Genomic DNA, 13,622 nt, shown 5'->3' on the forward strand with positions numbered 1-13,622 from the left:
AGAAAGGAGTCAACTGACCTGATTAGGTCTCTATTTCTTTTCTGTTGCTCCAGGATTCTTCTGCAGCCAGATGATTCCTTACAGATCCTGGCACCAGTGGAAGCTGATGTGGGTTTCTACACTTGCAATGCCACAAATGCCTTGGGCTATGACTCTGTCTCCATTGCCGTCACGTTAGCAGGTAACGTGAAAATTCTGTGTGGTTCGATTTGGAGTGCCACCATGGGTGCCTAAGATTTGCCCCAGGAAGCAAGTCCAGGAACACATAGATAAAAGAAATTCAAAGCTGCCTTCAGAGAGGTTATAGCCTATAATTATAATTAAGTGGAGATGAAGTATAATAGGAGGTAGAATGAAATACATGGTATAAATGATAACCTAAGAGTGTGCACAGACATTCATTTCATCTGGGAGATTTTAGAGTCAGAACGAGTGGGTTTTGATAAGCAGAGATGGGGCAATATTCCCGGAAGACAGAGCAACATGAGCAAAGGGGTTGTGTACAAGTAAGTAACGTGTTCAGGAACATGAGTCGTGACCTGAGATTTTGAATGCTCATTTGGGATCCTATCATTTCTCCTTGTTACACGTGTTGCGAAGAAGTCTTGAAGACCCACAGGTCATTGGAATTCCTCAGTCATGGTTTGGAGCAGGAGTCTTCTTCTCTCCGGTTCTGTTTTATGTCAACCTCTTGCTCTAACACACCTGCCCACACTTTCCCTTTATCCGTAAGGTTAGACAAACATTCTGCACATGGTGATTTAAGAAAACTGCTGTATAAAGTACAGTGTCTCCCAAGATTGTGGTCTTGTCATCATGTACTTTATAAAAAACCTCCCTTCACACAGGACACAAATCCTTGCCTTCGAAACGAGAAAAGACCTAGGTACCAACTGTATCAGTGCCCTCATTTCTTAGAGGCCAGGTCCCATAACCTGAGGTCATGTAACCACTCAGCTAGTCATGGAGGTAAGAAGGGAACCGAGGCCTCCTGACTCCGCTCATTGTTCCTTCCATTTTCCCAACGATCCTGCCAAAGTAGGATCCTCTTTCTCAGATCTGGCCCATGCAGTCTTTCTGGCGGTACCTTGCATGTGTTTGTCTTTATTCTTTTCAATTGCTGCTCCCGTCAGATGATTCAGTAAATGCTAGAAAAGCCAACGTCACCCCACACTGACCTCATCGGTCCATGCTGGGATTATGTTGTCACACTGTTCTCTAGTCACACATGCTACTCCCTTGCATATCTGTTTAGCAACAGCATTTCTGCCCCCATGACCTAAGGCTGATCTGGAAAGGGACCTTTAGCAGGAGGCTTTCCAGGGAAGATGAAAGTCAGCAGTGAATAAGGCAAGCTAAGATCACCCTGGGGTGGATTAAAGACTGATATTATTGATGCCTATTTTTTTGAGCAGAACATTTGCTTTCCTCCTAATGTATTCCAGTTATAGTCTTCATTCCCCTCCTTGTACAGAGTCCAGATGCTCAGCACCAATCTCTTAAAAGCTCTTCTGCCTTCCACACTCCAACCTGCCTTTCACAAGGGCACTGCTGACATCCTTCCAATAGCTGGCAAACAATGGCTCTTAGAGGATTAAGTCTCTTATTTATATTTATCCAGATATGGTTCAGCTCTATCACAGACTGAATGCCCTTGTTCACCTGAATTTAATACGATTAATTGAAACCTGTCTGGAATTAAGTAAGGCAATTGTAACATCAAACTTGTCTTCAGCTCTTTGAAGAAGACCTAGTGGAGGCTGCCAAAGTGTTCAAAGCCAGAAAAGAGAGAGCAGCCAATGGCGCACCGGGTAATGGGAGGAAAGGGGCTGACCGATGAAGTAGATCACAAACACCACACCTAGGACCTAGGGGACTGGGTCCTTGTACTTCAGTGCTGGGCTTTGTTTAGGTCTGCTGATGAATCTAGTGGTCCCACTAAAAATTAAGGCTCAAAATGCGTTTTAATATATTGCCATGCGATTGGATTTGTGTCTTTACCTGGGATTATCATCTAAACCTGTGGCATATTAGCTACTGTTCTTAGCATACCCTCCACCAAGTACCATGGGACATTTAGCAATAAATAAGGCCTGAATTTTGTGCTCCATAATGCATACAGACTAGTCAAGGCAACCAAGGCATACAGGACTACCTAGAATGGAAAGATAGTTATAGTTTCCTTTAAATGTATGCATCAAGGCCCTTTGTAGTGGTGTATAAAACACCCACATATATATATACATATATATATATACATATATATACATATATATATACATATATATACATATATATACATATATATATACACACTAAATTTAAGGGGAAAATTATTTATCCCTAAAAGGGGCGAGCATTTATAAATTTGCTGACCGATGATGCTGCTTCCCTTGAATGAAGTCTATAACCTTCCTGAGTTTTCATTCTCCTTTAGAAAAATGAAATTAATAATATCTTATGGGATCATGTTGAGTTAAACAAGATGGCGCATGTGAAAAAGCACTTAACCCCATGCCAGGCATCAGTAAATGTTTCATTTTCTTTCTCTAGCTTTGCTAAAATGAAACACATCCTGAAAGCCATTCTAAAATGTGTAAAACATTAGTCCAACTTGACTTCCATGTATTTTTCATTATGTCTTCGCACTGAGATTTTTCCTGTATGGATTTAAGAACTGATTCCGCCCAAATGCAGTCTAATCTTCATGGTAAATCTCTGTGCTTCTGGACTTCTAAAAACACTGCAGACTTTTTGCCTTAACTTCTATATGGATGTCAGACCAAAAAGGGGAAAAATACCTTTTTGAGGCTCAAGATACTGAGGTGTGTCCATGATTTTGTAAGGAAGGATGAACTTTGGTCTTGCCAGTGTGCTTAAGTTGACTAGCGGTGGGGAAACTTCACAGTAATTCAAGGGAGCAGGCAAAGCATGACAGTTAAGCCTAAGGGCTCTGCAGCCTCCTGGTCTGGATCGGAATCCTGGCTCTGTCACTTCCTGGATGTATAACTTCAAGGAACTTCTTTGCTCTCTTTGACTTGGCTTCTTCATTTGTAAATGGTAATAAAAATAGTACTTGATTCAGACAGTTCCCATGAGACTCAATAGAAAATGCTTATAATTGTGCACTCCATATTTGTTAGTTATTAATATTGTGAAGAAAATGCATAAAATAAAAGATGAATTATTTTTATAGGAGAGGAGACTCCTTTTCAGAGAATAGAATGCTCACAAGCCCTTTGGAGGGCACCGTACCCTCAATGTCTCCATGCCAGCCCAGGAACTTGGATTAGCCATCTAGAAAGGGCTGAACTTCCTGGATTTAGAAGGGAGACACCTTGAGATAAGGAATACTTCACATGGGCCTGATGAACTCTCAGTGGTCCACAACCTTGGCCCACAACCTCTTCCACCGAGTTACCCCATCCTCTGGAGTGACTGGGTTGCCAATTCTGCCTCTCAGATTCCTTTCAGGTCTGTTGCTACTCTGTACGCAATTTTTCTTTAAACATGTAAACACCATTCAACTTCAGACATGCTAAACAAACTCTTCCTTGACCTGCCTTCTTTGGCCCTGTAAAATACTGTCTTCAGTATCCTTTTGCTTTCCTCCAAACTCATCCATTACCTGATTTGTCTGTCTCAGAGACTTGAGGGTACTTTGTAAGTGTGTGTCAGCATGAAGACAGCTAGCGTCTCCCTGTCCACCTCCCTGGTTCAGAACGGAAGCTCACAGCCAGGTAGACACAGGGCCACAAGATTCCTTTCTGTCCTGAACTGACTTAATTGGATACCTCTTTCACTGCTTAGAATGTAGAGGACAGTAGCATACCATGGATGGGTGGGTTATAGCAGGTAGGAAGGAGTATAGGAATGCCCCCAAAAGGTCACATACCTAACATTTTGAAGTATTGATTATTTTATATCCACTGTAGATGGCTCTAGGTAAAGGAGCATTTCTGGTGTGTACAGAGATGGGTACAAAGATTGGAGAGCCATCTTAACTAGTCAGATTCAACACTCAGCCAGGTTGCTCAGGAACCTTCCAATCTGAATGGCAAAGGCAGGGTTTTGAAGGAAAGCAGTGGTTTCCTGGTAAATTGCTTCAGTCTGGCTCAGTGGAGTTGAGCTCTACTTACCAATGCAGATGAGTCCTGTCCAGGTGTAGACCATGGATGAGGTCATTGCCATAAGGGAAAAGTTTTTGGTTGTCATTGATTTTATAAGATCACAAAAGAGATACTGTAAGCCCTGCCTGACATCATCACTGGAAAATGAGAAGAAGATGAGAGATGAGCATATCTTTCATTGAAAGGCGAGAATACAGATGAGCTCATCTGAAGTTTTCTCAGGAAGAGAGAGACAGAAAATATTTCTCTTTTCCTGGCATGCTTTTCTGCTTTTTTATGAGTTGAATAGCTGACACATACTGTGTCTAATAAGGAGATCACAGAAAATATAAAGGAAAATAAAAATAAAAGGCCATTGTCCTTGAAATTCATCTTTCTTTACCCCCTCCCCATCATGATTTAGCAGCTGCAGTAAAAGACAAGTAGTTTTGTAAGGCTTTTATAACACAATTCTTTTCAGATTGGCATTTCTGAAAATTTATCCAGCAATTCTGTTAACCAGAGAAGAACTTTGCCTCACAGACAGACTCAGAGAGAGTCCTATCACCAGTGGCAAAGATAGACAAAGGCAGGTTTTCTCCAGTGCATTAGATGAGAAGGAAAAGTAGATATGTTTGGCTCTATTTCATATGGTGCTCTGAACAACAGGAAAATGGCCACTGACTAATCCAAGTTGCCATCAAGAGTATATCTGATATACTACCGAGTAATCAACATCCTCAAGTTTTGTTCAGTAGGTACAAATGTGGACCATGCCTGCTAAAGAGCCCCAGCTTTTCTAGAACTTAGATAAAATGGATAAGAATAGAGCAGGAGAATAAGAACAGAGCAGCTTGCTCTGCTCTTCAGTGGAATAAAGGAACAAAGAAGTACCAATGATCCAAGCTAGTCCACCTCAGATTCTGAAAAGGCAATTTTCACGTCTATCCAAAGGAATGAGGGAAGGATGCATGGTCGGACAGATAGTGGGATTTAGCATATCCTGGGTTAGTCATTTCTAGGACAGGCTGCAGCATCACGTGTTTGTACTAGGTATGAGGTCCCTTGTCAAGGGTTCTGCACTGGAGTTAACTTTTTAAGAAATGACTGTTTTCCAGAGCGGCTGTGCCGTTTTACATTTCCACCAGCAAGGTATGAGGGTTCCAGTTTCTCCACATCCTCAATAATGCTCCTTATCATCCTTTTTTTTTTATTATAATCATGCTCATGAATGAGAAGTCCTATTTCACTGTGATTTTAGTTTATATTTCTCTAGTGATTAATGATGTCAAGTAGTTTTTTGGTGCTGATTTGTCATTTATAGATCTTTTTCGTTGTAGTGATAACTTAGTTAAAAAATATATATATATAATCTTATGATTCCATAGGTCAAATTCTCGTATAGTCTCAGAAGATAAAATCAAGATGTCAACAGGCTGCATTCCTTTCTGAAAGCTCTAGGGGAGAATTTTTTTCTTCTTTTGCTCATTTAGGTTGTTGGCAGTACTTAGTCCCTTGCAACCCAGGATTCTGGTTCCCGTTTTGTTGCTGACTGTGAATGGAGCACCATTCCCAGATTCTAGAAGCTATTGCATTCCTTGGCATTTGGCCACCTTTGTCCGTCTTCAAAGCTAGAAATGGCAGGCTGAGCCCTTCTCATGTTGCTTCTCTCTGACAAACTTCTTGTGTCTCCCTCTTCTGATTTTAAGGGCTCGTGTGACAGACTCGGCCCACCTAAATAACCTAGAATGATCTCTGATTTTAAGGTCAGCTGATTAGCAACCTTAGTTTCCTTTTGCCTTGTAGGATAACAAAGACACTGATTCTATGGACTGCATATAGGCATCTTGGGATGGGGCATTATTCTGCCTACCATACCTTGTCTGAAGGGCACAGCTCTTTTTCATTGAACTATTGCCATAGAAAAATGCAAATTTAATGTAGATAGACTTTCTAACTTTTCCAGACAAGCCAAACGTTTCAAAATATTCACACATACACACACACACACACACACACACACACACACACACTTTTAATCTCTCCATTTTTTTACTGAGCCCAACTAATTCAAACTTGTAAAAAATTATTTTGGGGCTAAACACATCTGTGCTATGAACATAGCCTGGAGGTTACCAGTACCCTCCAGTCAAATCTTCCATTTTCTGTATTTTCTGGTCAGCTATTACACCACATTTCCCAGTGTAGTCAGAGTATTACACAAAGGGTAATAATATATTTTATTAGATTATACTAACTAAAACCATGTAATGATTTGGATGAAAGAGAAACATTTTTTTTTTTTACTATTACAAAAAAGGAAGCTTATTGTAATCATGGAATAAGTAAGATTCTAAGGCAAGTATCTGCCTCATTACAAAATTTAGGAGCAGATTTTGAACTATAAATCTGTGTCCTTATTATAAACAGAGGGGTTTTAAATAGATACACTTTTGGGTCTCTTGAAGACCAGAAAGTTTTATGAATTTCTTACATACAAATCAAGAAGAGCAGTCCCTCCACCTGCTATACACTTCCCTTACCTGAAATTCTAACGTTTACAAATTTCCTTCCTTTTACTTTGGGAGACTAGAAGAAATATAGCTTTTGCCAGTAATGCCTTAGAAAAATAACAGGTGAGAGGAAAGGTTCCCAGAGGACTGGTGATGAGAAAGGGTTCCAGGTAAGCAGAGTGGACTGAAGGTTCAGATGCCAACTCTCAAGGCAGGAGGTAGAAGTGAAGTGAAGGAGACCCTACATGAGAGACTGCAGGACAGGAAGGAGTTAAAAATCCCTGAGCTATAAAATGTGAAAGACATTTGGAAGGAGAACCAGACTAAGAAAAAAAAATCATGCATTTCAATATAACTATTATCTATAACAAAGCGACTCTTGTTGAAATGGCCAGGTAGCCAGATCTTGAGAAGTTTCTGGCCAGCATGGGATGGTAACTAGTAATAGTATCTGTATCTGTCATTACTCATTTCAGATGTGTAAGGTGATGTTGGCCTTTATAAGGGCTTTCATGGGATCACACTGATTGTGGCCCCTTAAACTCTATTTAACTCATGAGTCTCAAAATCTTCAACTGGGAATTCTCACCTCAGGGAGTTTTTGCAGACTTAACTCCAGTGGCCCTTATTAGAATCCTGTGATAAATTGCAGAAGCCAGTATTTCTTACAGCGTTGTTTGCATATTCTCACTTACTACAAGGCATTACCCATTGTTGAACGCTGGATCGAATGCAGTTGTTTTAGTTTTAGCTGTTGAAAGTATGTGAAATTTGTAAAATGTCTTCACTCTAATATTTTCATTAGTGGGTGTCACTGCCTTGTTCACCTTTCTCTCAAGTCGAGATTTGGGGTCACTGGATATCACAGCTGGTTTCCTGAACATTGACGTGGGGGTCCCCAGCAAGTCAGCCTGGCATACAGAATCTCGCAGCTTCTCTGCAAGTAGATACTTTCTGGAGTCTCCAAGGAGACCAGCCCTGGAGTGACGTTTAAGCTCTGTGTGTCTGTCCAGATAGTGATGGCAGTTTCAGGAGAATCCATTGTATTGAAATTACTTCTCCTGATTATTCCAAAACCTTCATAGTTCTTCAAAATGGAAGCAGTTGAGCTTTTTCTCACCAAAAGATTTGATCCTTCTCTTTCCTGTCCTTTTCCTCTTTCTCTTCTTTACACTGTCCCTTTCTGTCTGTCTTCTTAGTTCATCAACACCCATCATAACATTTCCTCTCCGTTTTAGCAGAGCTGATGCCGATGATCGCTCACATTTGTTCCAACCTCTCACTGTGCGATGGAGTTACTCTAACAGCTTTACATGCATTAGTGTACTTATTCCTCAGCTCTGCAGCTATAGAAGTAGAAAACCAAGGCAGGAATAACTTGCTCAGTCCTCATGCATGTGACCCAGGATCCATAACTAACTGATAGTCTAGAAGGACTCTGCCAGTCGCTAGTTTATGCTTCAGAAACTCAAATCTGGCCATTTGGTAGTCTTCAAACCCATTGCCTACAGTACCTGTTTTTGTCACTACCCTGTACCCCAGCAATCCTCAACATGTCTCACCCGGCCTAGGAACTCATGCACATGTGCCTTTTCCAGCAGAGATTACCCCCAGCTCCACAGTCAGAATCACAAGCCTTTGAAGTATGATTCATTTTTGATGGCTACTATTAGCCACCAAATGATGTTTGTGACTCATGTTAGAAATGAAAGAAGATCCATTTGGTTCATTTAATGAGTCAACAAATATCCACTAAGCCTGGGTTAGCATTTGCTAGCCTATGTAACAAACAAAACCATAAATATATGATGGCTGAAATATCATAATTATTTCTTGTTCGCATAAAGTCTAAAATTATTGCTCAAGAGAGTTTTTGTAGATTGGGTCAAGAAGTGGCATATTTCACACAACCCATCTGCTAGAACTCGTTACCTTGCTCACACATAACTGCAAAGAGTCTGGAAAGTGACCTAGCTGTGTGACAGGAAGAAAAAAGAGTTTGGTTAGTAACAAATCCGTGTCAGCCATGGCTTCTAGAATGGAAGGCATCATGCTGTTAAAAACAAAGTTCCTATTAGCAAAGGCCTGGCCTTGGGCCCTGAGAAAAAGTTACTTAAAATGCTCTCTGTTCTTGGCTGCACTCAAAAAACAAACCTTCCATCTCCTCTGGCTCCTCTCTCAATCACCTTTATACTGGGCCAAAGATATTTTTCAGGCACATATGTTCAGATTTTTTCCCATTGGGTTTTGATTTTACCCAGAGTCACACATATGGGAAAGAGGCACGAACCAGAGCCCAGACTACAGAGGAATGTATTTCTGAGCATTTGCTCCTGGGGCTGCTCATTCGTTCATGCCTGTCTCTCCATGGCTCATCCCTCAGGATGAGGACAGTGCCTGGGACGCCGAGCATCCCTGCTCTAAAGGCATTTGGAGGAGGCATACCATTGTATACCAGCACACAAGGTTCAGCTATGCCTTCCGTTCATGCTTTGGACAAGGGCTGCCCTGGCTGACCATTAATGAAGCTCTACTTCCCCTGTTCCACATTATTTCTAACCAGAACCATAATCCAAAAGCTAAGGGCTGTGAGATCTGAAGTGAGCAAAAACAATTCTCTTAATGCTTCTGTTCTGAGTAGGACTCTCTCTGACAAACTTGATGCCTCATATTAGACCCAATAAATGGAAACACTTGCCTCTGTTCCCATCTCCTTGTTTTTCTTGGGCATATAAAACAAGGATAATCTCCTTCTGTATAGATCTTATTCTACTGTAACACAAATTCATAGATTAAACAAAAACGTCGTCTAGAAACCCTCTCAGTTACGTCAGGCAGCAGTGCATCTGGGATCTACTGGCTGAGCACAGTCGCAGAAGGGAGTGGTCACCGGTGGCCCAGGAGCACAGGCCTGAGATCCCACATTTGGCTCATGCTGCCTATGCCTGGTGGTCATGGCCCATGCTCAGGACACTTCTGTTTTGTATGAGAGCCTTTTTTAATACAGTATTCTATGACTTTTTGGTTTTTAGCACTGTCCTCCCACAAACATATAATTTCTCATTTCTCTCACCCTCTCTCTGTATCTCTCCTTTTTTGCTTCTTAGTTAACCTCCATAATTAAAGTCAGACTCGTTCGTGCTGCTAGAATCAGACACAAACCTAGGCATGGCGTTCTTTAGCAGTGTTCCCTTATTAGGTGATCATCCAGGTGGTCTAAAATAGGCTCATATTTTTGTTGTTGTTGGTTGACCATTAAAATCAGAGCTCCAACATGAAAATTTCAAATAGGGAACTAGTAGTGATCTCTCAAAAGAAATCTCCCCAACTCATCAGGAATCCAAGAAATCAGTTACAGAAAAACCAAGAATGGGACTTGTTGATTATCAGACCTGGCTGTGTATCAGAATTACCTATGAAGTTGAAAATACAGATTACAGCTTCTGTTCCAGAATGGACAACTGTATCAAAAGGTTGAACTCTGTCCTAGAGAAGCCTCTACTTGTGCATACTGGAATGGGATGGTTATATGCACTGGATGAATCTGTCTCCTTGGCAACCATGATGGAGTAAATCAGAAGGCACCCAAAAGCATCTCATGGTTGCCTTGTTCTTGGGGTAGGGAGAACCTTCATGTCCCAAGTCAAAGTCATGGCTCTGTGTGGTGGTTTTAATTTTTTTTTTAAAGATTTTATTTATTTATTTGACAGACAGAGATCACAAGTAGGCAGAGAGGTAGGCAGAGAGAGAGAAGGAAGCAGGCTCCCTGCTGAGCAGAGAGCCCAATGTGGGGCTCGATCCCAGGACCCTGGGATCATGACCTGAGCTGAAGGCAGAGGCTTTAACCCACTGAGCCACCCAGGCGCCCCATGTGTGTGGTGGTTTTAAAGCACCTGAGATTCAAATGTAGTAGATCTAGAATGGGACTCAATAATATAACAAGCTTTTTCTAATAGATCTAAGAGGCATGGTTAAGAGACATTGTTTTCATTGTATATTTCCATTGATTATAAATACTTGGGTGACTTGTGACTTAACAGTGGATCATGAAGGTAATAAGAAACATACAAGTAGCCTGTGCTGATGACAGCCCCTCCAGTGACAGGACAAAGGCCATTACTTTTGAGCAAAAGCTCAAATAATTAATTAAGGGCTGAGTTTAATTCAGTGACTTTTGAATTTTATAGCTATATACTTGTGGCTATAAAACCCACTTTTATTATTAAAATTCCTATAGGAAAAATAACTTAGTAATTGTGAGTCTGAAATTCTCTTCTCCCTAACCTACTTTTCTTCACTGGCACCATTGTTTTTATTACACAGTGAGGCAACTTGGAGTATAGCAGAACAGATTATGTTTTTAATAAGTACCCTGGGAGTTCTGAGTCCACAGACAAGGATTTGAGATCCCCTATAACAAGCACTGGACCTCAGGTCAAAATCTAGCTTCAAGTTTAGTCCTATTCCTTGCTGTTTCGTGGCCTTAAACAATCCAGGTTAAACAAACCAATTAGGTTCAGCCTCTCTGAACCTAAGTTCCTTGATTTCATAAAAGAAATTCTTGACCCGCCCTGTTGTGAAAGCAAAAACAAATTCAGGTAATGCACATAACACACCACATGCACACATATGTTCACTTATTAGATATTTATTGAGGACCTACCATCTGCCAGAACTCAGTGGTAGGAATGAAAAGAGAACAAGAGAGCAGTGATCCCTGCTTTTATGGAAGCCACATGGTGAGGGATGGGGGACAGGGAATACACAAATAAATTATAAATTCTGATAGTTCCTTGCTTATGAAGAAAATTAATTTGGTAGCGAGATACATAGCTACTGGCCAGGCATAAAGGGGTATGTGCTTCAGATGGAATGGTTAGGAAAGCTCCTATAGGAGGTGCTACTTGTGCCTGAGGACCAACCGAAGATGACAGTCATGCAGAAGTCTGTAGCTGGAGGATGGCAGGGAAAGAGAAGAGCCATGGTAAATGAGCTGATCTTTTGGAGAAAGGGAGAGAAGGCCAGGATGGCTGGAGCAGTGATAGATGGGGAGTATGGCCTCGGCGAGGTAGGAGAGGTTGACGGCTGAACACGTAGAAGACACGGTTGTTTGGTCATGAAAAGGAGCTTGAAGTTTTGTTCTAATCACATTGATAAAGCACTGGATAATCTAACCCAAGGAGTTACATGATCTGATCCGTGTTTGAGAATGATCTGGCTGATACAGGAAGAGGCTATAGTGGAAGACAAGTGGAAGTGAGACCAGTTGGGCTCTGCAGCAGTCCAGCCAGAGATGGTGGCAGCATCAGATCACAGCGACAGAGGGGAGCGTGGGGCTTAGATTCAGGATCTATTTAGAGTTCACACTGGAAAACTTCCTGTAGGCAGGGAGGGGAGGTAGGTAAGCCAAGGTGTATTCAGGACCAGTCCAGGTGCGTTCCCCTATTATCACCTGCATTATTCTCAGAGACCATAGTACAGATTCACTCATCTTCATGTCACCTCATACATGTCTCGAGTATATGGAATATAGGTGAAATAAGGGGAAAGAGCCCTAAACAGTCACGACAGATATGGAGAGCCAATGCACATCTTCAGACCTTACTCAAGTTTCTGCCTTTGAACAATAGCTTTAATGAGCTTAATAACCTAGAGCCCTTAAAAGCAGGGAGAGTAAAGGAAAGAGGGACAGCTTGTTATGGGAGACTGTAACAGGGCAAGCAGGAATAATGAGAAATAGGTGAAGGAGAAAACAAGAAGTAAAAAGCATAAAAAATGGGTTAAAGGATTGAATTAAATTATGCTTTTCTTCACAGTTAAGGCACAGAAGGGTGAATACCATCATAGAGGGTCCTGCCTATAAAATGGTTAAAACAAAACTAAATCCATTTGGCTTACAAAGAATTAAGCATAGGGTATATAAAAATGATTTCACATGGACCTTATTTCCCCCAAAGTGCTCAATAAATGATTCTTTTCATTGTATTTTGTGGTCAGGTACCTAAAGCGGTGGACTTTCTCCCCAGCTGATAAAGGCCTCTTAAAATGTAATGTACACAGCACTTGACTTCTGGCAAGATGGCATAGATGCACTTTTCCCTATTCTTGCTAAATACAACTAAAAGCCACGGAGATGACACATGAAACAAAGTGAAGAAGACTAAAAACTGGAAAGGAAAAAGCAGACCAGCTAGAGACCCTGGGAAGTGAGGAACACTATTGTTACTTCATCAATTTTCTTTTTGCTTCCTAACTTCCAGGCTTGGAGCTGAAGAAGCCAGCCATCAGGAAAAACAATAGGAATGCACACACACACATACACTCAGACACAATGCTTCAACTAAAGACTGTTCTCTCTAGCCAAAGGACCAGGAAAGGGGTAGCCTACCAAGACAGAAAACCTTTGGGAAACTCTACTTCAAAACAATATACGGTGGCCCATCATCACCGACACACCAGCAGAAGTTGTGGGGGAACCTCAATTCCACCTCATCAGACTGAAATGAACATTCCTCAGTACCCCCACAGATGTGGTGTCAGAGAAGACTGATTTCATCTCCATAGGGTGGAATGTGGAAAAGACATGGGGAATCTGGAATTCCATCCTCACCGTGCGGTACCCTCCTTACACTTTTCTCTGGGGTGGTATGACAGATGGCCTCTTGGAGAGTCAGACCTTTCCCCCTCCACCCAGCAGCAGTGAGGCCCTCCCATGGTGGGATCAGTGGAGACCAAGTGGGAGCCAGAAGTCCCACCCCTGCTGAGTGACTGAGGAGGCCAGGTTGAGAATCTGGACCTCCACTTCCACGGGAGAGTAACAAGGCAGCCCCTCCCAGCCTCCCCCTACCTTAGTGGTTACAAAGAAAGCCAGCTAAAACAGTAGGCTTAAATAAGATCCAGATTTGCATAACGTAATATGAAAATGTCCAGGTTTCAATTGAAAAATCACTCATCATACCTCAAACCCACTTTCACCACTCTTACTCCGCATTCTTACTCA

General features: G+C 41.7%; 1 protein-coding gene across 1 annotated transcript in view; it reads left to right on the forward strand.

The window, feature by feature from the left end:
* ADAMTSL1 (ADAMTS like 1) overlaps window positions 1–13,622 on the forward strand; it is a 932,409-nt gene that overhangs the window by 820,278 nt on the left and 98,509 nt on the right. Inside the window, 1 exon segment of the mRNA XM_047700005.1 lies at window positions 54–181. Within this exon segment, the coding sequence (XP_047555961.1) occupies window positions 54–181 (128 nt within the window).

This window comes from Lutra lutra, chromosome 13 (assembly GCF_902655055.1).
Source record: "Lutra lutra chromosome 13, mLutLut1.2, whole genome shotgun sequence".
NCBI classification, from domain to species: Eukaryota; Metazoa; Chordata; class Mammalia; order Carnivora; family Mustelidae; genus Lutra; species Lutra lutra.